Source organism: Lactuca saligna, chromosome 5, assembly GCF_052625555.1.
Source record: "Lactuca saligna cultivar CGN05327 chromosome 5, ASM5262555v1, whole genome shotgun sequence".
In the NCBI taxonomy this organism is placed as follows: domain Eukaryota; kingdom Viridiplantae; phylum Streptophyta; class Magnoliopsida; order Asterales; family Asteraceae; genus Lactuca; species Lactuca saligna.
In genome coordinates this window covers 287,231,517-287,259,127 of record NC_136421.1, presented here as the reverse complement: position 1 = coordinate 287,259,127, position 27,611 = coordinate 287,231,517, and the positions used below count along the sequence as shown (strand labels likewise).

At 39.0% G+C, this 27,611-nt stretch overlaps 1 protein-coding gene across 1 annotated transcript; it reads right to left on the bottom strand.

Moving 5' to 3' along the window:
• Window positions 1-5,449: 5,449 nt before the first annotated feature.
• On the bottom strand, window positions 5,450-8,005 carry LOC145048135 (protein CIA1-like). Its single transcript, XM_078996552.1, has 10 exons — window positions 7,646-8,005; window positions 7,270-7,416; window positions 6,900-7,118; window positions 6,716-6,780; window positions 6,537-6,602; window positions 6,320-6,391; window positions 6,164-6,226; window positions 5,997-6,066; window positions 5,800-5,883; window positions 5,450-5,717 (listed from the first exon to the last, which is right to left on the bottom strand). The coding sequence occupies exons 1-10, from the start codon at window positions 7,838-7,840 to the stop codon at window positions 5,646-5,648; spliced, it is 1,053 nt and encodes a 350-aa protein (XP_078852678.1). The 5' UTR covers window positions 7,841-8,005; the 3' UTR covers window positions 5,450-5,645.
• Window positions 8,006-27,611: the final 19,606 nt, after the last annotated feature.

Here is a 27,611-nt window from a genome sequence, read left to right as displayed (position 1 = left end):
TAAATCTACTTAAATATTAAGAAGACAAAATTATATGGTTGGTCCATCTGGTTTTCCAAAACACGCGAATTCACGAAAACTATCAGATGTGCTACACATTGGGTCTATGTGGTTTCATTTTTGTCACACCCCAAAACCACGAACGGCGGAAACGTTCAGGGGTGGAGGACGTCATGTACAGTATCACAACAGTGTAAAATAGTAAACAAGCAACAACATCATCCATTGCATTATAAGTAAAGTTTTAATACATATGTGTTCTTTCATTGTAATAAGACACCAAAAATATAATCAAAATAAAAGACAAGACTTGTCTGCTCCGTCTTCTCAAAACCTAGCCACCGTACCTGTCTTCTGATGACCTGAGAATACAAGTTATTTTGAAAGAGAGTATCAGCTTTAAAGCTAGTGAATTCATAAGTATTTTAGTGTCATTGACTTGCTTTGAAACGCTGTTTTAAAAGTCATGTAAACCTTTAAATGAAAATGTTGATATAAGTATGAAAAACCCTAAGAAATCCCTTATTTCCTACTAGTATGAAATGTAGTCTTCTACCAAGACCCGAATGTTTTGTTATGACAATGTAGTCTTCTACCAAGACCCGAATGTTTTGTAAGTAAAATGATAGTTTTTCCTTCTTTTTGACTAATACGAACAGTAATTGGTCTAACTCATCGTTTATGTGAATATATCACAAAATAAAGTAAATAGGAAAAATATAACCATGTAAGTGTTATCCCTGGATACCAGGACTAACACGCCATCGCAGTAAGCGATATGAATAACCTAATGAACATCCGAAGATTGTCCAATTGTCCTCTGTAGCAGCAACAGGTTGAAGGAAGGGTTAGTCCCGTAGCCGACTCCTAATATAAGTTGTAACCTAATGATCATCCGAAGATTTTCATCTCATCCTCTGTTGCAACAGTAGGATAGAGGAATGGTTAGTTCCGATATCAATCTATCTATTATAAGTGATAACCTTAGACATCCGTGGATGTTCATCACCCAGTGGTGCTAACAGCTGGGTTCCGGAATGGTTAGTCCCGTCTAGACATCCCATCGAACAGGGATAGGCAGGAAAATTTACACAGAAGGTACGAATAAATCTTCCCCATAACTCTAGGTACAAGTATCCAGGTAAGTGAATACAGGATAATGTATCTATGTAACAGTACTCATGTATGTTATTCATGTATCATGTAAGCATATGTAAACGTACTCATGTATCATGTAATCATATGTAAATGTACTCATGTATCATGTAATCATATGTAAATGTACTCATGTATCAGGTAATGTACTTGTGTAGACTCATGAATGAACTGACTCTTGTATGATTCCTTGTAATAGGAATAATGTTTGATATCTTCAAATTATCCCTATGATAATTTACTGAAAGGTAATTGATTATTCAAGTAGGTTTATACACTTTTACTACTCAAGGGTGTGGGAAAACTAAATGAAAGATGACAACTATAACATCAATACATATATAATAATATAAGTGTATATGCATAGTTTAGTTCAAGAATGTAAAATGGTTTTGTAAGACATCTAAGGATTTTGAACAAATATAAAAAGTGACTTGATGTCGTTTTGATAAACATTTCAAAAGTAATACATTTGATAACAAAGTATTTTAAAGATAGAAACCCATTTCATGCATCACATTTTGTAGTATGTGAAATCCGTTGAATGAAAACACAGTTATAAAATACATATAAATGATTTAATAACATGCTATTTTCTACTTGTATCCCCCCCCCCCCCCCCATTAAAGCAATTAAAATCATTTAAAACATTGATTAGGGGTATGAACTCACTTGTAGATGGTGAATTGGATGAACTGGACGGTGTAGGATTGTTAGGTGTCAAGTGAGGACTTGTACACACACTACGATCCTAATGAACATATAATCACACATATATGCACTCAATTAGACTTAAATTACTAATTGATAATGTTAATACATCCTAGAACATAATAAACACTTTATATAAGTGTTTTAAGCCCTAAGGATTGCATCTGAGCTATTGTGGGACAAGGTACTTGGGTTTAGGGTTCCAAAGGACCCCCATATATGAGTTTACTCTCCATATACCATCACACATGGAGTTTACGGTTGTAAACTCTTGAGTTTACGGCCGTAAACTCCCAACCTTGGTGGTATTTTGTCTTTTGAAGTTCTAGATGATCCCTAGAATTATTCCAACTTGGTGGTTCAATTCTTGGAAGGGTTAAAGGTATAGAAACATCCCTTTGAGGATTTTACGGCCCTAAGGCCATTTCCCTTAGAGTTTGCAGCCGTAAACTCTTAAGGATGGGTGTTTTTGATGCTTTCAAGTCTCTTGCACAAGTGGTATAGGTTCTAGACTTTTATTCCAAGCATATGAAGGCATTTGACACACTTTGGTGCCCTTTAATCATGTTTACGGCCCAAGAACCATGTCATGGCCGTAAACTCACTTTGAAAGGTGTTTTGGATGTGTTTTGGGTCCTTCAATTAAGTGGGAACAATTCTATGCAATGTCTAGAGCTTTAGGTGCCTTAAAAGCACCCTTTGATCCAATTTATTAGAGTTCACGGTCCAAGATCATCTTGGGCCGTGAACTCCCATGTGTTTGAGTTTCTTGGTTGTTCTCTTGTCCCTAGTACACATATATATGAGTCTAAGGTAGTAGCATAACACAAGGGACGGTCTAGGCTTTGTTTCGGGAGTTTACCGCCCAAGAACACCTTGGGGAGTAAACTCCTAAATCTAGTGATTTAGCCTTCTAAATCATGTTATAAACACATATAAAGCTTTCTAACACTACTTGAAAGAGTTACTCACGTTTTGGTATAAAAACCCAAAGATCCGTGAGAGAGAAAATGGTTTTTCTCTAGTTAGAAATGCGAATAATGAATGAATTTGGTTCATAATTCTATTTATAGTCCTGATATTTTTGGCAGAAAATATTTTATTCCCGAAATGATCTCTAATATAATAAAGTGTTGGAATAACAGTGTTGCACAAAACTCTAGTGCATCCACTCTCCTGATATTTCCAGAAGTGTAAACCCTAAATTACTCAAACTTATACGAAAAAGTCTGAAAGTTTACTGTGACTGATATAACTTCTATTGAAGTGTTATTGTTTATACAGAGTGGAAATTCCGGGTTGTCACAATTTCTTACGTGGTTAGTCCTCATGATTTCCAAAAATTGTCTGCATAGTCCTTTTCTATTTAAAAAGATGTTTTTACATTTCAGTCATTTTATTAACATTTATATATATTTTATAACTTTTTCATACTAAAAAAGGAAATAAACAAGGGTTCTCTCTCTCTCTCTCTCTCTCTCACACACACACACACACATATAGAGATCATCCTTCCATCACCATCCAGTTCATATTCTTTTGCTATGGATGCATCTCCACTCCTCCATACAATGTCACACTCTACCGTTCCCTTTTATCATCGTCCTTCAAAAGTTGTTGTTATCGGTAATTTTTAGATTATTCCTTGATTCCATTTCTTGGTTTGATTTTGAAATGAAGTTTTTTTACTAGGTATAATAAGTTCCATTATGTACATAAAAATTAGAGATGTGCAAAAGAGAACAATGGTCCTCAAAGATTACGGGTTTGGGATTTGAATTTAAGACATGGTAAGCCATCTAAAATCATGGTTTATTGAGACTTAAGACTTATGTATTTAATGGATATACACCATGCAGTTTGAAAATCAAGGTGTTTTAAAAACTTTGTTATGACATATGAGTGTCCATTTCCTCTAGCAACGTAAAGATGAGTTTTCCTTTTTTGATTTTGTTTTGATAATCCATCGAGGCCAACAATTTAAAAATTCCGATTACTTTTGTTAGGTTACCTCATCTAGAAGCGAGATGAAGCACATAATCCCAAGATTTTTCTAGGGAATCTTTAGATTTCCTTCTGTTAACATCGAAATTCATATCTCTTCTCATGATTATTTGAAAGCACTTACATATCTCAATAACCCGAAACCAAAAGATGAATCTTTTGATGATTTACTAAGCGATAAACAAGGGGTAAGGAGAGAGAGAGAGAGAGAGAGAGAGAGAGAGAGAGAGAGAGAGAGAGATCTTATGTATTTATTTTCTTAATAAAATAATTAAAAAATATATAAAAAATAAAACAATTTAAAAAAAAAAGATAAATTAAATTAAAATGGTACAAAAATCAATTTACAAGCAATATTGAGTATTGACCCAAAGGACCCGGCGGCTTAGTTTTTGAAACCACTAGGACCAATTTGAAACCACTAGGACCAAATACATAGAAGTTTTAATAATTATTCTGTTTATAGAGACCAATCATATAATATTAGTATTCTGACTGTTTTCGATATCCATCATACACTGAATTTAATGCTTTCAATTAATTATAAAAATATTTTTAAATTGATAATAATCTATAAAGGTTTTATTGTGTAAATATTTAAAGAAGGAACATAAAATTATAAATAAAATGTTTTTCTTTCAAAAAAGTTGTAACTAGTCTTTAAATTCTTATACCCTTAACATATTTTTTGGTTCCATCGTAATTTGTAATGTTGTTTATCGTGATCGTTAATCAGACTGGTTGTTCTAAGTTTCATGTTATAAAAAAGTATGATGAGAACGAAAAACGGTGGCATTCATTTTGGAAAATCAAGCATTTATTTGAGGTGTCGTTCACAAAGCTGGTGAAAACTGAAAAGTAGAAAGTTTTGGGATTCATCTTTACAATAAATAAATCAATGTTAGTGTGTCGGATATGCATTCCATAGAGTTGGAATGGATCATATATAATAAGTGTGAATTGGTTTTAAAATTATTGTACCTTTGGCATGCGTATTAAAGCAATACAATCATTGTACTTGAAAAACATAATATAACACACGCAATTGCAAAAACAAAATATGGACATTTTTATCAAAATTTTCACTAGTATGATTGATGATTGATGCTTCGTTTTATAATATTGGGCTTTTGTACTTTAGTTCTATCTTATCTTCTTGTAAATCACTTTAATTTTTAGAGAGTTTTATCCTACTATCTAAATTGACTAACGTTATGAACTAGTGGGGTGGTCCATACGTTGCATCGGGTTTATTAATATTATATTTTCCACATTATTTTTCTAGCACTCTTTTTGTAATTTTGTGAAAAGCAAGCAACATTTCTATAATTTTGTGAAACAATGGACCATCTATGTCACTTTTCTAATAGGCAGGGACCATATTAATAATTTTATGAAACATAGGAGCTATTCTGTAAATTATAGGGACCATTTTCACATTTTGTAAGTTAGAGGGACCATTTTTGCAGAGAATTTTTTTTAGTCTTTGAGTAGGTGTTCATTTTATTCGGTAAAATAGTTTACTTTGTATAATTTATTTTTATAATGAAAAGACGAAATTCTAGTTTTTCGAATGAACTTAAATTTTGAATTAGTATTTAGATCTCATTCCATCTAACTTGTAAAAAAAGTTGCACTTACATCTTTATTTATCCATATCTCATCACTTGCTTTCACAAAACACACCATTTTTTTTTTTTTTTTTTTTTGATACATTTTCATACAAATGATCATCAGTTTGCAAGCAAAACCCAAATGAAAACTAGCTTTCAAAGTTAACGTATTGAATCCAACTTCCATATCTTAATTGTGCCATCATCACTTGCAGAAGCAAGAACCCTGTTTTCCTGCAAATTACGATTTTTAAAACAATTTACATATTTTGTTACGTCGTTATTTTATTTTATTAAAAAAATAATAAAAACTTACCACAGGGCTCCATCTAACCGAATTTATGTCCATGTCATGAGCCTTCTCTTTCTTGAAAAGCAATTTATATGAAGGTCCATCAACCTACATAATAACCATATTGTCACGTAACAAAAGTTGTTAGAAAAAATCTTTTTAAAAAACTAGAATCACATTCTTGATTTTTTTAATATGTGAAAACAGTAAGATTTGGCTACCGAATGATCTTCAGACTCAACAAATAAACATATAGAATCATCGGCTGCTCCAGTTGCTATTATACCTTCCCTATAAACATTTTTAAATATTATTAGATGTGTATCAATATTTTTATAAATTCCTACATTTATTATAGTTACATAATAAAAATATAACTTATACTAACCTTGACCAATGGACTGAAAATATTGTTCGTTCATGATAACCAGATAAAGTACAAAGATGTCTCCTACAAAAACAAATAGAAACACTTGTATAGTTGTATTCTAGTATTCTATTGTATTTTTTTTATTATTTTTTAATTTTTAACTAGTATACTCACCAAGATGCATTGTCATCACCCGATTGTAATCTTGAAATGTCCACACCCCATACTTTAATGGTAAGATCATCGCTTCAAATTTTAACACAAATGAATCGAGTTACTCCCAATTTATTTATTTTTAAAAACCAAAAAGTGTTGTTTCTCTTTTACTTAATGGAGTTAATGAGAACATGTTCTTTCCTTTTGACTTAATACAGAAAGAACAACTTAATACCTGCATGTAACCATTTTGTCTCCAGTGTTGTTAAAAGCTAAAGCCCAAACTGTAGATGAGTGTCCACTGTAGTCATTACAATAAAAAAATTATTGAGTGATTGAGTTACAATAAAAGCAGATAATAACTTTTTTAAAAACAAAAATGGTTAAAAAAAAGATGTTCATCTATCATCTTACCTGTTAGATTCACCTAAAGTTTGAACACATCGCCAATCATCACTATCACCATCCTCTGCCCAAACCTGAAATGCAATTGAATTCTAGGTTAAACTTTTATCAATGAGTGATGTGTTTATTTGTTGCATAATGCTATTATAAGTAAAGGGAAGGAAGTAAATTGCTATGGAAAGATGTGAATTACCTTTATGGTGTTATCATAGCTACAAGAGAATAAAACATCCACAGTTGGATGCCATTGGACCATTTTAACATCTTGTGTATGTCCTTGAAGAACAGAGACACAATCAAACTCATCCCCTGGTAGAACTTCCCATATCCAAACACATTTATCTCTGCTACAAGTTGCAAGAAGTGAACCAGATGCATTCCATGAAACACTTTTAACTTCATTTTCATGACCCTGTAGTATATGGGGAACTTACTTCAGATCACTGTAAGACCTCACTTGAGAGATTAACAAAAGCCAAATGGGGAAGAAGAAGAAGAAGAAAAAAAAAAAAAAGGTGCCTAAATGATGTAAAAGATTGTATCAAGAATCAGGAAATGCATACCTCTAAGGTGGATACACAATCAAAATCGTCCCCATTCTGTTCCAGAATAGCAGTGGTGGCATCAAAACTTGCAGTTGCTAGCTTTTTACCTGATGGTGACCAGGCACATGATCTAACTGTTCGAGTGTGAGTCTCTTCTAACACTGCCTGAACAAGGTGAAAGTTTTTTCAAGCTAAGAAGGTGGATAATGGTGCATCTTGCATTTAGAAACAAGTTTTTGCATACAGAACAGTAGGTGTTTAGTATAAAGGAATCCAAATCAATTTGTATTTACAAAATCATGTTCCAATTTCATGTCAATAGCGGAGCTGAGAGCTGAAAAGTAAGACCTATTTCTCGTAAACCTGATAAAAAATGAGCAATACAAAAACTAACCTTGCAATCGAATGACGTGGAGGATGGGCTTCGTTGTTGCCAGATTCGAACAGTCTTATCGCCGCCACATGAAGCGAGCATGGCAGCGGCCGTGCCAGTGGCCGGATTCCAAGCGAGACCCCATACCCTATCGGTGTGACCTTCTAGTCTTTGAACTTCTCTAAGTTGTAATCCTTCTTCTTCGAGTAAACTCATAGTCGAATGCCGGAAAAACCGTGATTGCAGTTGACGGTAGATGATTGGAGGTATTATGTGGAAGCGGAAGAAACGTCGATCGGTGGTTTTGGTGAGCGCCGGAGACAGCAGGAGTGTGGTCAACCCGTGACTTTCTGTCGCTAAACTTTGATTTTGTAAAACCAAACAAACTATAGTTTTATAAAAATAAGTTTCGTTTAATAATTTCTATAAATTTCGTTTAGATAGTTAAAACAATTATTGATTTTTTCAATAGTTAAAATCATTATTGATCATTTTATATTAAAAGTTGATTAAAAGAGACAGGCTCTAAAATTTAAAGATTAAACATGAAAAAATTAACGATCAATTTAGTAACATAATACAGGATTGTTCTTTGTTTTATGATGTTACTCTAAAAAAATTAAAATAAGCATTAATACTACTAATAAAATTGTAAAACATCAACAATTTAGAAAATAATGGCAATGTTTGATATCATCAATCGCAATAAATACAATGTAACCCCATTACTTCAAATAAAATCGATTATGAATATCGGGCTCTTCTTTGTCAAAGGGGACTTTTATTTGATTATACCCTTAAATGGTTATTGTAAAAATAAAAATAAACTTTCTTAATTATAAATGAATTGTAAACAATGAATAATAGATGAGTGTGCGTAGGAAACTGTTTAATGACAATAAATGTCATTAATTACGAGGGTAGCGCGCGCTCAAGTTTTTGTGTCCGTAGGTTGCGCCCATGCATGAGTTCGGTGTTTTTGGTCTACGGAACCAAGATTGTAAAATTGTAAAACATCAACAATTTAGAAAATAATGGCAATGTTTGATATCATCAATCGCAATAAATACAATGTAACCCTATTACTTCAAATAAAATAATGGCAATGTTTGATATCATCAATCGCAATAAATACAATGTAACCTCATTACTTCAAATAAAATCGATTATGAATATCGGGCTCTTCTTTGTCAAAGGGGGCTTTTATTTGATTATACCCTTAAATGGTTATTGTAAAAATAAAAATAAACTTTCTTAATTATAAATGAATTGTAAACAATGAATAATAGATGAGTGTGCGTAGGAAACTGTTTAATGACAATAAATGTCATTAATTACGAGGGTAGCACGCGCCCAAGTTTTTGTGTCCGTAGGTTGCGCCCATGCATGAGTTCGGTGTTTTTGGTCTACGGAACCAAGATTTGCACCCCCCCCCCCCCCCCTCACACGGGTAGGAATTGTAGCATAATCATAGATACACGTTTGTAAGCCTTCCATGCAATGAAGCTTATAAACCTTGTTAAGTTTGGTCTCTCTACCAATGTGGGACTCATTCCCACATTCCTCTCTTTTGCTAAACTTATTCTCAAATACCCATCTTTGAGTATCGATATATCATTCACTTATACTCTATTTTGGAAATATAATATATCGTTTCGAAGTTCTCATGGAGGAGAACACAAACCCACTTAGAGTTCGTTATATGTACAACATATGTATATATTTATATATGTCCAAAGTTAGTAAAAAATATAAATATTTTTACTAAATTTCCAACATATCTTTTATATTTAATATCTAAAAGTTGTTATTCTTATAGTATACCTTGTACAGATTTTGGAAAACACATGATATGACAGATAGCTAAAACTCATTTAGTTTATGGGTTTAATATCTAAATTTATAAATAAATATTTTAAGAGAAAGGGACAAATCAGATTAATTCTATTTATCGTCTTTCAACATGTAATCAAAAATTAGCAATTTGACCAAAATAATCATGGTTTTCGCAGTGGACATCTGCAAAAAAAGTCAAAACGGTCCATTTTGATGATTTTCACAAATTATTTACCAAAATCTCTGCCATCTAAGAAAAAAATCAATTTTGTTTTCACCGATGACAATCTGCAAAAATCTAAGTTTATCAATTATTTTGAAAAAAATCATTTTCTTTTGAAGTTTTTGTTGTTAGATTCAAAAACCTTTTCTAATGCAAATGAAAGTTTAATATTATAGTTTTGATATGTAAAAATAAATAAAATTCTCAACTCTTCAAAATCATTTTGGAAAATTGTGAGAAGTCCATGTTTTGTTATTTTATAGATTAAAACTACAATATTAAGCTTAATTTTGTTGTATAAATAGTTTTTTAAGGACTTCTAATACACAAACTTTTAAAAATATGCCTTTTTATTTTAATTTTCGCATATAAACTTAGATTCCCACATATGCCATTTGTAAAAATCACGACTCTTTTGGTCAAATTGCTAATTTTTTCATTAAATCATGTAAAATAGTAAATGTGATCAGCCAAATTTGCCTTTTTCTTTTATTATAAATATGCATCAAATAGAAACTAGGACAACTAAACATACATCCAATTGTGCAAACATGAAAGAAAAAATAAAAAAATAAATTCCTAAATAGATTATACTTATACCTAATAGCTAACAAATAAGTGTTTTCAAGATTAGTATTTTGATTAAGATTCCTACAAGCAAAAATACAATTATGATCATTTTCGTATCAAGATCGTAGGATCAGACGTCGTAAATTGATCCCATCCATTTTCTTTTGTGTTTAAAATTTATACGATAATAATGTCTTTCATAACACTAGAAAATTGTTAGAAAAGGGGGATGAATAGATGCTGCCACTGAACCAAAACCAAAGGTACCTCCTTGTTCCTCAGAACCTTGATCTTCCGATCTTTGATTGTCACTGGTCTCTCAGCATAATTCAGGCTCGCATCCACCTGAATATCCTCTAATGGAACCACAGCCGACTCATCGGCTATACACTTCCGTAATTGCGACACATGGAAAGTGTCGTGAATCTGCCCCAATTCCGCTGGCAGTTCCAAACGATAGGGTACCCTGCCTATCCTCGCGATCACCCGAAATGGACCAATATATCGGGGGCCCAACTTGCCCCTCTTCCTGAATCAAATCACTCCTTTCCAAGGAGAGACCTTCAGGAGCACAAAGTCGCCGACCTGAAACTCAAGCTCGGACCGACATCTGTCCGCATAACTCTTCTGACGACTCTGAGCAATCAACAACCTCTGTCTGACCCGTTGGATCTCCTCCGTCATATGAAGTACGATCTCAGTACTACCCATAACACACTGTCCGACTTCTCCCCAGCAAATGGGGGTCCGACACCTCCTCCCATACAACAGCTCAAAGGGTGGCATACCAATGCTCGAGTGATGGCTGTTGTTGTAAGAAAACTCTGCCAATGGCAAGTATGTATCCCAACTCCCCCCGCAATCCATCACACATGCACGGAGCATGTCCTCAAGCATCTGAATCGTCCTCTCACTTTGTCCGTCTGATTGGGGGTGATATGCGGTACTAAAATGCAGCCTAGTACCCAGTTCCTCATGAAACTTCTTCCAGAATCTGGAAGTGAAACGTACATTACGGTCAGAGACAATCGAGATCGGCACCCCATACTGAGATACCACTTCCCTCACGTACATCTCTGCTAACTTCTCTGCGGAGGAGCTCTCACTAGTAGCAAGGAAGTGAGCGCTCTTCGTCAACCTGTCCACAATCACCCAAATTGCATCGACTCCCCTTGCAGTCCTTGGCAACTTGGTGATAAAATCCATGGTAATTTGTTCCCACTTCCATTTGGGAACCTCCAACGGCTACAACCTACCATGCGGTCTCTGGTGCTCGACCTTAACCCTACGGCAGGTTAAGCACCTCTCAACAAACCACGCCACATCCCTCTTCACACAGGCCCACCAATACTCCCTCCTCAGATCCAAATACATCTTAGTGGACCCAGGATGGATCGAGAATTTCGACCGATGAGCCTCTTCCATCAAGATGGTACGCGTCCCTCCCACAAACGGTACCCAAATCCGCCCCTGAAATGTCATAAGTCCTCGACCATCGGTAACAAACTCTGATACTAATCCTACAACTCGCTCTTTCTTCTGGTTCTCCGATCTCGCTGCCTCAGCATGTGCTCCACGAATGGTGTCCAACACCGGAGCCATCACGGTCAAACGCAAACAGACACCTCGCAACGGAGCGCTCTCCGCCCTGCAACTCAGGGCGTCGGCTACCACATTAGCCTTGTCCGGATGGTACAGGATCTCACAATCATAATCCTTAACCACATCTAACCACCTCCTCTGCCGCATATTTAGGTTGGGCTGATCCATCAAATACTTCAGGCTCTTATGGTCCGTGTATATCGTACACCGAACCCCATACAGATAGTAACGCCAAATCTTGAGAGCAAACACCACTGCCCCCAACTCTAGGTCATAGGTGGGATACCTCGTCTCATGTGGCTTCAGCTGCCTCGATGCGTCTGTTATCACATGCCCTCTCTGCATCAACACCGCTCCCATCTCCATGATCGATGCATCACAGTATACCACAAAGTCCTCCATTCCCTCCGGGAGGGCTAACACCGGGGCCTCGCATAACCTTTGGTGAAGCGTCTCAAAGGAGGCCTGCTGCTCGGGGCCCCATGAAAAAGCGACACCCTTCCGGGTCAATCTGGTGAGTGGCACTGCGATCTTAGAGAAATCCTTGATAAATCTCTGATAATAACCGGCCAACCCTAGAAAACTCCTGATCTTGGAGGGTAACCTCGGCACCTCCCATCTCATCACTGCCTCAACTTTGGTCGGGTCGACCAATATCCCTTTCTGGTTAACGAGATGTTTCAGGAACTGGACCTCTCGCAACCAGAAATCACACTTGGAGAATTTGGCATAAAGCCTCTCCGATCTCAAAACTCCGAGGATCTCCCTCAAATGCTCCTCATGCTGCTCTCTAGATCTTGAATATACCAAGATATCATCGACGAATACAATCACTGACTGATCCAGCATCGGCCTGCACACTCGGTTCATGAGATCCATGAACACCGTCGGGGCATTGGTGAGCCCGAAAGGCATCACCACAAACTCGTAATGCCCATAACGTGTCCTGAATGATGTGTTCTGGATGTCCTCATCTCGCACCCTCACTTGATGGTATCCAGACCTCAAATCGATCTTGGAGAACCAAGATGCTCCCTGTAACTGATCGAACAAAACGTCGATCCTCCGCAACGGGTAACGGTTCTTGACCGTCAGCTTGTTCAACTCCCGGTAATCAATGCACATCCGGTGTGAACCATCCTTCTTCTTGACAAAAAGGATAGGTGCACCCCACGGCGAGCTGCTCGGCCGAATAAACCCCATTCCCAACAGCTCCTGAAGCTGTGAGGACAACTCTTGTATCTCTGAAGGTGCAAGGCGATAAGGCACCTTGGCAATAGGCGCGACTCCTAGAACCAAAGCAATACTGAACTCCACTTGCCTCTCGGGAGGCACACCCGACAACTCCTCAGGAAAGACATCTAGGAACTCACGTACTATCAGAACCTCTTCCACTGACCTCGGCCTCTTGGAATCAACCCGCGTATCCATCACGTACGCCACAAAACCCTTACAGCCCTACTGTAGACACTGCCTCACACTAGCTGCCGAACAAAACGTTGATCCAGAACGGGTACCCTCGCCGTACACCGTAAGAACTCCCCGACTAGGGTCTCGTATGGTTACCAGCTGTCACTCGCAGTCGATAACTGCACCGAATCTGCTCAACTAGTCCATGCCCACAATGACACAAACATCACCCATCGCAATAGGAACCAAACCAATTGGGAACTCAACACCGAAAATCTCGAGTATGCACCCGCGGATCACCTATGTGGCATATATCACCCTTTCTTTAGCTATGGAACTCTCAGAGGCCGACTCAGCGCCTCGCGACTAACACTAATATGCTGCCTAAAAGCCAAAGATACAAAAGACCGACTCACACCCGAGTCAAATAACACCAAGGCAGTTACAGAATTCACAAGAAAGTACCTACGCATAACATAATATAAGCATAATATCTCAATCATCAAAATAAATACACGAAAGAATACATACCAGCCACGACATCGGGCGCAGCGCGGACCTCCTCCGCGGTCAACTAAAAGGCTCTCCCTCGTGCCCTTGGCGCCTCGGCCTTCACTGGCCTAATCTCGGTAGCTCTGATGGCGGCAGGGGCAGATCCCTGAGCTGATCCACGCAACTGTGGACACTCCGCCTTCCGGTGTCCGGTCTGGTTACAGTGAAAACATACTGAAAACCCCTTGGGGCAGTCCTTGGCCATATGCCCCTCCTTGCTACATTTCTAGCAAGATCCAGCTCTACATACTCCATCATGACCCTTGCCGTACTTTCCACAAGTGCGGCCCTTCTGGCTCCCAGATTTGGGATCAGTGGGCTTGGCCCGCTTGGCTGCCGATTGGGACTGTGTCGGTCGCCGATCCCTCCCCTGAGACTCCGCCTCCTCCTCCTCCCTGGCCTGAGTCTCTAGCTTAATCTCCCTCTTCCGGGCATTTGCCTGAAGCTCGGAAAATGTCCGGTACGAGGAGTTCGCCACGAACTTCCGAATGTCTCGCCTCAAAATACTCAAATATCGGCTCATGCGTGCCTGCTCAGTGGACACGTGCTTAGGGCAGAACATCGCCCTGTCGTGGAACATCCTGGTAATCACTGTAACAGACTCAGTACCCTGCTTGAGGGTCAGAAACTCCTGGGCCAAACGCTCCCTCTCCACCTGGGGAACGTACTCATCTCGGAACATGGCAGTGAACCTCTCCTAAGTCACTACCGCAAGCCCAGCAGGCGAAAAGTGCGTTGTCACAAACTTCCACCAGTCCTTCGCTCCCAAGCGAAGCTAGTTCAGTGCGAATCGGACTCTCAAATGCTCAGGAGATGAGCAAGTGAAGAAACACCCCTCCATGTCTGAAATCCATTTTATAGCCACCACTAGGTCTTCGGTCCCATCAAACTTTGGCGGTTTCGTGTTGCTGAACTCCCAGAATAGCAACACATCACCACCCTGTAGCCTCGCAACAGCAACAGCTGCAATAGCCGCTGCAACAGCAGCCTCAGAAAGAGCAGCATAACGCTCGAAAAAAGTCTCAATCAGCGTGGTCTTAATAGACCCGAACATCTCTGGTATCTCTTCCCTGATGGCCGCAACCACCTCCTCGTGGATGATCCAGTGGATCTCCTCATCACTAGCCCCACTGCTCTCTGGCATAAGACGTGTCCTCACCATGATCTACCTCTGAAATACAACATACGATAAATTAGAATCCATTCGAGCATACTCACACTCGATAACTCTTCCCTCCTTGATCCTTGGCATACCGAAGGTTCTTACTTGAACTGTACACAGCCCCGATGCTTTCAGTAGTACGGGCCCAATACTACTGTCCACACCGTTTATACACCCCAAATCCTCCTCTTCGGATCCCAAATTCCAAGTACTCTATCACTCTCTAACAGATCTCTCATAAGCTCCTCGCTGCTACCTATTCACTCTCAAGCATCTCATAGCAGCTCACCTTTTCCTAGGCTAAGGCATCACAAATCAGGGCACGCTAGTCCTAATAGGAATACCTAGCCTGCACTAGCAAGAGAATACATCGTACCAATCTCATAAACATATAATATAAGGGTATTTTGGGAATTCACCATTCGGGTGCTGACTGATCGTTGATATGTGCATAATTAGTTAATTATTTAGCATATATTCTTAGTTATTTTTGATTAATTATGTGAATAATGTGGACAAAAGGTACTTAAAATGTTGTGAATTTTGTTTTCAGTCCAAAAGATATGCTTGGAAGTAAAAGGGAGAAAAAGGAAGCAATTGAAGATCAAAGAGTGAAAAAAGGTGATCTACTCGGCGAGTAGATCGACCCTACTCGGCGAGTACACAAGGATGTTCCAGAAGATAAATACGACTGCTGATTCAAGACAGATAAGTATGGACCTACTCGGCGAGTTGGTTCTGCTACTCGCCGAGTACACCCTGTTTTGGGATATCTATAAAAGACGAATCCTTATCTAATGGGATCACACTCCTGGCGATTTTTGAAGGTTTAGCTGCGACTAAGAGCCCCGGAAGACGCTAAGGAACCCTAAGCTTCAATCTTTGGAAGAATTCAAGCAATTAGGTTAATTCTACCACTTAGACTTAGGAATTGAATATGTTTGCTTTAGTAAACTTTGTTTTTATGTTTGTTTCTACTGCAATTATGAGCTAAATTCGTTTTTGTTTCTGTTTGGGGAATACCAAAGAACTCCTATGGTTTGATTATTGATTTTTGCTTAATTGTCTATTGGTGATTTATTAAATTAAGTTTGTTAAAGAACCTTATGTATTAATCACTACTATTTTCTATTAATTGGAAGGCAATTAGGTTGCATGAACATCTCTTAATTGTTAACCTCATATGTCTATGTGAATACTAAACCATATGCTTAGAAGTAATGATTATGAAACTAAGATTAATAAGAAAATAGGAAGATTAATGTGTGAGCTTGTTTGAGAAACCATCAACAAGAGGTTAATTGAATTAATAACTTAATTGACCATTACAAATCTTATTTAATCCAAATAATTAATCTAGGGAATTAATTAGTTTAAACATTTAATCAACGCTTAAATTAGTTAATTGTCTAAGGGTTAGGTGTAACGCCCGGGTTTTCAGGGCTAAGCATTTTTGTCAATGTAATAGTCTAGGTCAACTATTGTAACTCTTTTTGAAGTAATAAATATAAAATATTTGAGTATAATTAATAAAGAATAAAAATGAGCGTCAAAATTAAAGTGTGAGATAATCCCGATATCTCTGCATAAAGTTGTAGAATACGTCTCAAGGTTTCCGTACATATAAAGAATGCCGAAATCCGAGCTATAACGAAGAAGTTATGGCCCGCCGAAGTTTTACGGCAAAACCGGCACGGCACCGGGAGACGTAAATAGTGAATTTACGATAGAAGACTTTTTAGCCTTATCAATCTAAACAAAAGTCGTAGAATATGTTAAACTAAGAACATCGATAAAAAGAACGCCCAAATCTGACTTCGTATGAAGAAGTTATGATTTTTCTAAGATTCGGCTTAGCAGTGCACGGCCTGAAACTCGAATTTTAGTTCGAGCGGTTTTTGGCTTACGCAACGTAAATGAGAGTTGAAGATCTCATTAATAGGAAATCAACGGTAAAAAGACAGACAAAAACAGAGTCCGTATGTAGAAGTTATTAATTTTACGCAGACGTTTAACAGTATAATCTCCTTGTACTGTTAAATTTAAGATCGGTCAAGAATTAGCTGACGGTGTCAAAATGAAAGTTGTAGATCTTATTATTACCTACGCGTGGATATAAAGAACGTAAAAAACGGAGGTTGTATGTGAAAGTTACGGATTTTAGAAGTCGGAAGTGTGCTGTGCGAAAATGGGTGATGTGGCACAATCTTGGCCATTGCTTTCTCCCCAAGGCTTGCCACCAGATGGTGACATGTGGCACCAAGTTCAGCCACATTTCACCCTATAAATACCACCTCTCCCACCCTCATTTTCTTCACACCTTTCCCATTCTTTCTTCTCTTTACTCTCTCTCTCTCTCTAGAACCTCCCTCTAGCCCCAAAATCCCCCGAAAAGCCTAGGGAACCTCCCTAGCACGAGGCGGAAGCCCTGGAGTGCTCGAAGGCTCCGAGAAGAAGAGCTTTTCGGCTCGGGAATGCTGCTCCAAGCAAAGCCCGGTTTTCTATAAAACCCGCTGTAAGTGAGCTACGCCTACGCTATTTTTAATATAGCTTTTATTTAATTATAGTAACGTTATTAGGAACTTATAATAAATACTTGGGCTATTATTATGGGTTATATAAGTATTTTTGTGACGCTTATATAATAATAATAATAATAGCTAGACTATTAATTAGTCTCGACGAATAATAAACTAAACTCTAGTGGTAATAATACTAGGTTTCGTCGAAGAAAATTCTTTTTAAGAAGCGAAGCGCTGTCTGAGTTCGGAATCACCACCTTTTCAGGTGAGTGCATATTTACTTTCAACTTACACATAGATATGAAGTATTTAATATAAATTACGTGCTATTTGTGCATATTATCTGAATACTTGCTATCTATGCTGGATGAACGTTTTATACATGTTTTCAAAGATTTAAACTGTATATGTATTTTATATCTACAAAATGTGTTGGGTAAAACATGGGTAGATGTAATAGTTGCTGTGTGACGAAATAAAATAATGAGAGGCCTCGTTATAGATGTTATTGATGATCCAGTCATCTAGCGGAGTATAGATGACGACCACGGACTATTCTAGACAGTCCAGTGGAACAGTAGCAGGCTCGCAACCTGTAGGTGTTTATTTGAACTGTGTGTTTATTTGAACTGTGTACTCACCAGATGTACTCCATCCCCCACATGGTTGCCTATTAGGACATTTATTGCTGAGGAATCCCCTTAGTAGCAGTGTCCGTCCCGATGATGATCCTTAGGCTAGGTCCCTTATGATAGGTGTTTAGGGACGTAAAGTGAGGATAATGGGAACGGGTATTCGGGTTATTGTTGATTGATGAAATTAATAAACTATTTATTGTGGGTTGAAAACCCTATGTGCTCACCAGGCTCCCAAGCCTGACCCACTCAGTTTTATGTATTACAGGTAGCGGCGCTTGAGCATATATATGATGTTGGACGAGGGATTACGGATATAGGCCTGTAGATATGAAATAATGTAGTAAGGCTTGTATTGTACTGTTTATGCTTTTGATCTGTACGAACATGACATCCCGAGTCTTTTAATGAAATACATTTCTATGGAAATGCTTTTGATAAATCTTTATCGTATTATTGTTTTGGTACAAATTCCGCAATACTTTTATTTAAAATGTTACTCTGATTTTTAAACAAAGCATAAACAAACCGGTCTTTTCTGGCCGTGATTTTGGGGATGTCACAGTTGGTATCAGAGCATTAGTTTAAGCGAACTAGGAATTTGTAGGATTTTTAGACTTAAACATAGAATGCTAAGCGATGATTGTGAGGTGTGAGCACTAGTTTATTTTAGGAATTGTGCCTAGAATGCTGTTATGTGCTAAATGCTTTATGCATGATATGCTGTTATTTTGTTCGGATCTATGGTCTGTTGCCAACCGGATCTGGAAACCTTATGTGTTTAGGACTCTAAACGTACGACTACGCTATTAGAACTAGCATGTAAACGTTTCGGAGTGATAAGGACGATTTAAAACGTCTCTCCTAAATAAAGATCTGAATTCACCTTATTCGGTGTATAGATCAAGATGGTAAGGACCCGTAGCGGAAACGTAAACGCAAATGGAAACGGACACCAACCCCCCGTGATCGAGCAAATACCAGTTGTGGAAGCCGCTGTCGGACCAATAACGATGGCCGGAGTGCAAGCGATGATCCAGGCAATGTTGGATCGTCAAATGGAGGAAACCAAGCGTTTGCTCCAGCAAAATCGAGAGGAAGCAACTATTCAAATCGAACAGCCCGAGTTGAACGAAGGGCAGACTGAGGAAGGAGACTACAGTGGAACCGTTGGTCAAGCCAACCCACCAATAGTTCAACAAAACAACCAAGGTGACGAAGTCGAGAGGAATGGATGCAAGTACAAGGATTTTCTGACTTGCAAGCCATCAACTTTCACGGGAAAAGAGGATCCAATCGGGGTCATGGATTGGATCTCGGAGATGGAGTTAGCTTTCATGACGTGCGGTTGCAGAGGAAAGCTACAATCCACATTTGCAGTACGTCAGTTTCGAGGAGGCGCTGTACGTTGGTGGAATACCTTGGGGAAGACTTTAAGCCCCAACAAGCCCCTGCAACTGACATGGGCAGAATTTCTGGTGCAATTCAAAAGAAAATACTGCTCGGCTCAAAACCTGCTAGAGTTAGAGAACCAGTTTCTAACCCTGAAGAAGGGAAGCATGTCAATCGATGAATACACGAACAACTTCACAGAAAAGATGGAGTTTGCCTTGCGTCTTGTTCCGGATGAGCTGACGAAAATTGATAAGTACGCAAAGGGACTTCCATGGGAATACGCGGTGCCAGTACGTCAGGCACCTACTTTGGAGGCAGCTATCTAGGCTGCCAAGTCTGTGGAGGACATATTAAGGGAAGAGCTGCCAGCAAAATCGAGGTTGGCGAGAAGAGGAAATTTGAAGGGTCTGCTAAACCCAACAAAAAGAAGAGCAAGTTCGGTTCAAAAAAATTCGGGGGAGGAAACGAATTTAAATGGTGCGAGAAGTGCAAGAAGAAGCACTCGGGAAAATGTGGCGATGAAGTAACCTGCTACAAGTGTGGGAAAACAGGGCACTATGCCAATGAGTGCACCACCAACAAGAAGGTGTGCTACGAGTGTCGTGAAGAAGGGCATATTGCTAAGGATTGCCCAAGGAAGAAAGATGCGGGAAGGCCCAACATACCACCAAAGCCAAAGGCGAGAGCCTTTCAGATGACGCTCGAGGCTGCAAAGGAGGCAGCAGACGTCGCTTCAGGTACCTTTCTTGTAAATGGTTTGCCTGCAAATATACTATTTGATTCCGGAGCCAATTACTCCTTTGTGTCGCATAAATTTAGTGCGAAATTAGCATTACCTGTAGAAAAACTAGATAATGCCCTGATTGTAGAAGTTGCCAGTGGCAAATTCGTACCTGTTAGTAATCGTATTAGGAACATCGTCATTGACCTAAACGGAAACGAATTCCATGAGGAACTATTACCCATAGAGTTAAACGGTTTCGACATCGTTTTGGGTATGGATTGGCTTAGCGCCAACGATGCCGAGATATTATGCCGAAAGAAGATAGTTAGGATAAACCCACCCGGAAAGGAATCATTTATGGTGTACGGGGACAAACGCAGAGTAAATTCTGGAATCATCTCCCTGATGAAAGCCAGGAAATGTTTGTCCAAAGGATGTGCATCATACTTGGCATTCGTAATCGATGCTAAGAAGGAAAAGAAAGAGGTGCAGAATATACCGGTTGTGTGCGATTATCCGGAAGTCTTTCCCGAAGATCTTCCCGGATTACCACCTGATAGGCAAGTAGAGTTTCGTATAGACTTATTACCAGGAACAACACCGATAGCAAAGGCACCTTACCGATTAGCACCGACGGAGATGAAGGAGCTCATGACGCAACTTCAGGAGCTGTTGGACAGCGGTTTCATTCGACCTAGTTCATCACCCTGGGGAGCTCCGGTGTTATTCATGAAGAAGAAGGACGGAAGCATGAGGATGTGCATCGACTACCGAGAGTTGAATAAGGCAACGGTGAAGAACAAGTATCCATTGCCAAGGATTGATGATCTATTCGATCAACTGCAAGGTTCGAGCTACTTCTCAAAGATCGATCTTAGGTCAGGATATCATCAGCTGAAGGTGAGAGAGCAGGATATTGAGAAGACTGCATTCAGAACAAGATATGGACACTACGAGTTCTTGGTTATGTCATTCGGACTAACCAATGCTCCCGCAACATTCATGGATTTGATGAATAGGGTTTGTAAACCATTCCTTGATAAATCTGTGATAGTGTTCATCGACGACATTCTCATTTACTCGAAAAGCTAGGAGGAGCATGGCAAGCATCTACGAGAAGTGTTGGAGGTGTTAAAGAAGGAGAAGCTTTTTGCAAAGTTCTCCAAATGCGACTTTTGGATACGGGAAGTCCAATTCTTGGGTCATGTTGTTAACCAGGAAGGAATAATGGTTGACCTCGCCAAGATCGAGGCTGTAATGAAGTGGGAACGTCCGAAGAATCCCACGGAGATTCGAAGCTTTCTAGGATTAGCCGGATATTACCGACGATTTATCCAAGGCTTTTCTTCGATAGCTGCTCCATTAACAGCTTTGACCCATAAAGGAGCTACGTATACATGGAGTGAGAAACACGATGAGGCGTTCGAGAAGCTAAAGAAGAAGTTATGTGAAGCACTGATACTTTCTCTACCCGATGGAGTCGAAGATTTCGCAGTTTATAGTGATGCATCTGGAGTCGGGTTAGGTTGTGTTCTGACCCAAAGAGAAAAGGTGATAGCATATGCATCTCGACAATTGAAAGAGCACGAAAAGAACTACCCCACTCATGATCTGGAGTTGGCAGCGGTAGTATTCGCCTTAAAGATATGGAGGCATTACCTCTACGGCACGAAGTGCAAGCTCTTCACTGATCATAAGAGTCTCCAGTATCTCTTTAATCAGAAGGAGTTGAACATGAGGCAACGACGCTGGCTAGAACTTCTCAAGGACTACGACTGTGAGATACTTTACCACCCAGGTAAAGCAAATATTGTTGCTGATGCTCTCAGTCGGAAAGTCAATCTTGAAAGAAAAAGGCCAAGAGCGTTAAGAATTGAAGTCGTCTCGACAATTGTGGAAAGTATCAGGAAAGCTCAAGAAGAAGCCTTAGAAAAGAATGACCGAAAGGAAGAACGTTTGGGAAAAACGTTAGTGTTCGGTACGAACAGTCGAGGACTGAAGGTATTCCAAGATCGAATTTGGGTACCTAAGACGGGAGGAATAAGAGATCTTTTAATGGAAGAAGCACACAAGACCATGTACTCGATTCATCCCGGTAGCACTAAAATGTATAGGGACCTAAAGCCCTACTACTGGTGGCCGACGATGAAGCTCGATGTTGCGAAGTATGTGGCTGAGTGTGTAACATGCGCGAGGGTTAAGGCACAACATCAGAAACCGTATGGGAGTTTAGAACCTTTACCTGTACCCATGGGTAAATGGGAAGACATCACCATGGATTTTGTGACTAAACTGCCCAGAACGAAGAACGGACACGACATGATTTGGGTAGTCGTGGATCGTTTCACCAAGAGTGCACACCTCATAGCAGCCAACAAGAAGTGGTCTATGGATAAGCTCGCAAATGCTTACGTGAAGGAAATTGTAAGACTTCACGGTGTCCCTCTTACGATTGTATCAGATCGTGATAGTCGTTTCACGTCGAGGTTTTGGAGGAGTCTACAAGAGGAGTTGGGTACAAAGTTGTGTTTGAGTACTGCTTACCATCCGCAAACTGATGGTCAGAGCGAAAGAACGATTCAGACGTTGGAAGATATGCTGAGAGCATGTACCCTCGAATTCCAAGGGAATTGGGACGAACACTTACCTCTAGTAGAATTTTCCTACAACAATAGTTTTCACTCGAGCATCAAGATGGCACCTTATCAAGCCTTGTATGGACAGAAGTGTCGTACGCCGTCTTGTTGGCTTGAAGCCGGAGAGAAGCAGTTTATGGGCCCCGAGATAGTCCATGAGACTGCTGAGAAATTGAAGGTGATTCAGGAAAGAATGTTAGCAGCTCAGGATCGTCAGAAGAGCTATGCTGACAAGAAAAGACGACCGATAACCTTCGAAGTTGGGGATTCCGTTTTACTTAAAGTCTCACCGTGGAAGGGACTTATACGATTTGGGAAACGAGGAAAGTTGAGTCCAAGGTTTATTGGACCGTTCAAAGTTCTTCAGAAGATTGGGAACCAAGCTTACAAGCTGGAATTGCCCGAAGAACTCAATGGTATTCATAACACCTTCCATGTGTGTTATTTGAGGAAATTCATGGGAGATGTTCCCGACATAATTCCAATCTCGGAATTAAGGATGGATGAGAATAAAAGGCTGATCGAAGAGCCTAAGGCAATTATTGACCGTAAGACTAAGAAGTTACGACGCAAGATGGTCAACTTGGTGCTAGTCCGATGGAAACATTCGAATGGGCCGAATCTCACTTGGGAAACAGAGGATGACATGATGAGTCGCTATCCACATCTGTTTGCTGATGCATGATTCCAGGACGGAATCATCCTAAGGGGGAGAGAATTGTAACGCCCGGGTTTTCAGGGCTAAGCATTTTTGTCAATGTAATAGTCTAGGTCAACTATTGTAACTCTTTTTGAAGTAATAAATATAAAATATTTGAGTATTATGTGAATTATGTGTGTTTATGTGTTTATTATTTAATTATAAATGTATAATTAATAAAGAATAAAAATGAGCGTCAAAATTAAAGTGTGAGATAATCCCTATATCTCTACATAAAGTTGTATAATACGTCTCAAGGTTTCCGTACATATAAAGAATGCCGAAATCCGAGCTATAACGAAGAAGTTATGGCCCGCCGAAGTTTTACGGCAAAACCGGCACGGCACCGGGAGACGTAAATAGTGAATTTACGATAGAAGACTTTTTAGCCTTATCAATCTAAACAAAAGTCGTAGAATATGTTAAACTAAGAACATCGATAAAAAGAACGCCCAAATCTGACTTCGTATGAAGAAGTTATGATTTTTCTAAGATTCGGCTTAGCAGTGCACGGCCTGAAACTCGAATTTTAGTTCGAGCGGTTTTTGGCTTACGCAACGTAAATGAGAGTTGAAGATCTCATTAATAGGAAATCAACGGTAAAAAGACAGACAAAAACAGAGTCCGTATGTAGAAGTTATTAATTTTACGCAGACGTTTAACAGTATAATCTCCTTGTACTGTTAAATTTAAGATCGGTCAAGAATTAGCTGACGGTGTCAAAATGAAAGTTGTAGATCTTATTATTACCTACGCGTGGATATAAAGAACGTCAAAAACGGAGGTCGTATGTGAAAGTTACGGATTTTAGAAGTCGGAAGTGTGCTGTGCGAAAATGGGTGATGTGGCACAATCTTGGCCATTGCTTTCTCCCCAAGGCTTGCCACCAGATGGTGACATGTGGCACCAAGTTCAGCCACATTTCACCCTATAAATACCACCTCTCTCACCCTCATTTTCTTCACACCTTTCCCATTCTTTCTTCTCTTTACTCTCTCTCTCTCTCTAGAACCTCTCTCTAGCCCCGAAATCCCCCGAAAAGCCTAGGGAACCTCCCTAGCACGAGGCGGAAGCCCCGGAGTGCTCGAAGGCTCCGAGAAGAAGAGCTTTTCGGCTCGGGAATGCTGCTCCAAGCAAAGCCCGGTTTTCTATAAAACCCGCTGTAAGTGAGCTACGCCTACGCTATTTTTAATATAGCTTTTATTTAATTATAGTAACGTTATTAGGAACTTATAATAAATACTTGGGCTATTATTATGGGTTATATAAGTATTTTTGTGACGCTTATATAATAATAATAATAATAGCTAGACTATTAATTAGTCTCGACGAATAATAAACTAAACTCTAGTGGTAATAATACTAGGTTTCGTCGAAGAAAATTCTTTTTAAGAAGCGAAGCGCTGTCTGAGTTCGAAATCACCACCTTTTCAAGTGAGTGCATATTTACTTTCAACTTACACATATATATGAAGTATTTAATATAAATTACGTGCTATTTGTGCATATTATCTGAATACTTGCTATCTATGCTGGATGAACGTTTTATACATGTTTTCAAAGATTTAAACTGTATATGTATTTTATATCTACAAAATGTGTTGGGTAAAACATGGGTAGATGTAATAGTTGCTGTGTGTAATAGTTGCTGTGTGACGAAATAAAATAATGAGAGGCCTCGTTATAGATGTTAGTGATGATTCAGTCATCTAGCGGAGTATAGATGACGACCACGGACTATTCTAGACAGTCCAGTGGAACACTAGTAGGCTCGCAACCTGTAGGTGTTTATTTGAACTGTGTGTTTATTTGAACTGTGTGCTCACCAGATGTACTCCATCCCCCACATGGTTTCCTATTAGGACATTTATTGCTGAGGAATCCCCTTAGTAGCAGTGTCCGTCCCGATGATGATCCTTAGGCTAGGTCCCTTATGATAGGTGTTTAGGGATGTAAAGTGAGGATAACGGGAACGGGTATTCGGGTTATTGTTGATTGATGAAATTAATAAACTATTTATTGTGGGTTGAAAACCCTATGTGCTCACCAGGCTCCCAAGCCTGACCCACTCAGTTTTATGTATTACAGGTAGTGGCGCTTGAGCATATATATGATGTTGGACGAGGGATTACGGATATAGGCCTGTAGATATGAAATAATGTAGTAAGGCTTGTATTGTACTGTTTATGCTTTTGATCTGTACGAACATGACATCTCGAGTCTTTTAATGAAATACATTTCTATGGAAATGCTTTTGATAAATCTTTATCGTATTATTGTTTTGGGACAAATTCCGCAATACTTTTATTTAAAATGTTACTCTGATTTTTAAACAAAGCATAAACAAACCGGTCTTTTTTGGCCGTGATTTTGGGGATGTCACATTAGGAGTAATGAACATGAACCTAACTATTATAATTGGTAACCAATAGCAATTAATCTACCATAAACTTAAATAACCATAGGAGTGAATTGGTTGAACCTAAATGGAAACATCTTTATCAAATTTGGTGAATAGTTGTTGCTTTAGTTAATTAGTTAATTTAGTATGTCTAAGTTTCTAGTCTTGCAAAACTAGAGAAAAACCCTTTACTTTTATTATTTGTTTTAGTTAAAATTAGTAATTAGTTTAATTTTCCATTCCCTGAGTTCGATACCTTACTTATCAATCTATACCACTAAAAGACAGGTTCACTGCCTTTGTGTGCTCAATTTATTAATTAAAAGTAGGGATAAAACTAGTTGGTTTTACACACATCAATCGTACACACGTTTCTACTCTGAGTTTCTCTAAAATCTTTTACTTCTTTTAGAAAATTTGATTCTCTTTTGAAAATATTTACCAAATCCTCAGTTTGAGTTCAAATACTCCCGAAGGTGTACCCGAATCCCTCAAACCAAGGATTTGATACCAAGTTGTAACACCATAAATTTCAAAATAATTTTTCGCATTTTTATAAAAACATAATTCATTTAATATTCATAAAAACACCCATGTTTGAAATACAATTCATGTCATACAAAAATCCCAAGATCTCATAACATAAAATCCCGGGTGTGTGTGTACTGATCAAGCCGGCGCCTTCCCACGGTCGTCACTAGTACCTAAAACAAATAACACCAAACACTATAAGCACAAAGCTTAGTGAGCTCCCCAAAATACCACATATAACACATATTAGCCACTCGAGGCTATAACTCTGTGGGTCCGTGCACCCAAACTCTGTGAAGCATCAGGTTCTAACTCTATAAACATGCACAACATAAATCACATAGAATAATGCAACGCAACACATAATACATATATAGCATACAAACACTGTATCACATAACTCTAGTTACCAACTCAAGGTAAAGTATAGTGAGAAGACTCACCTCGCGTATCTCGATGACTCGCAAATCCCTAAAATCACTCCTGCTCGATCCCCCGAACTATAATCTTCCTATAATACAATATATCTCTAATTAACACTTTTACAACTAAAGTTGACTATCCCTATCAAGTCAACACTGGTCAACGGTCAACTTTGACCGGACTCGGCGAGCGCACCATAGCAACTCGGCGAGTCTAACGCATTCCCTGACTCCCTCGGATCTTTTCTTGACACGTCGAGCACTCCCCTAACTCGACGAGTTCCACCTGGCATGAATCGCAGGGCAACCACGACTCAACTCGCCGAGTCTCAAGAACAACTCGGCAAGTTCCAGCTTGACTCAACCCCATACTGACTCACTGGGTTATCCCCCAACCCGGCGAGTCCACACGCTGAACACATTACGTGAAACCCCAACCCTACTCGTCGAGTCCCAAGAACAACTCGGCGACTTCATGCCATGCACACATTTTTATTGACCTTCTGAGGTCAGATCTGCTTTCCCAACCCATAGATCTAGCCTTCCCAAGCACGAATGTTACGTAAAGTTCGAAACTTGATGCTTGTATAACCTCTACAAGGCATCAAAAGGGGATTTGGTCCCAAAAATAACCACCTAGGTCCAATGACTCCATACCAAACCAAA

Coding starts and splice junctions, on each gene's coding strand:
- LOC145048135 (XM_078996552.1), bottom strand. CDS start 7,840: ATGAGTTTACTCGAAGAAGAAGGATTACAACTTAGAGAAGTTCAAAGA. Junction 6,392..6,536: donor GACAAAATGGTTACATGCAG/GTATTAAGTTGT, acceptor TAAAATTTGAAG/CGATGATCTTACCATTAAAG. Junction 6,227..6,319: donor GGTGATGACAATGCATCTTG/GTGAGTATACTA, acceptor TTGTTTTTGTAG/GAGACATCTTTGTACTTTAT.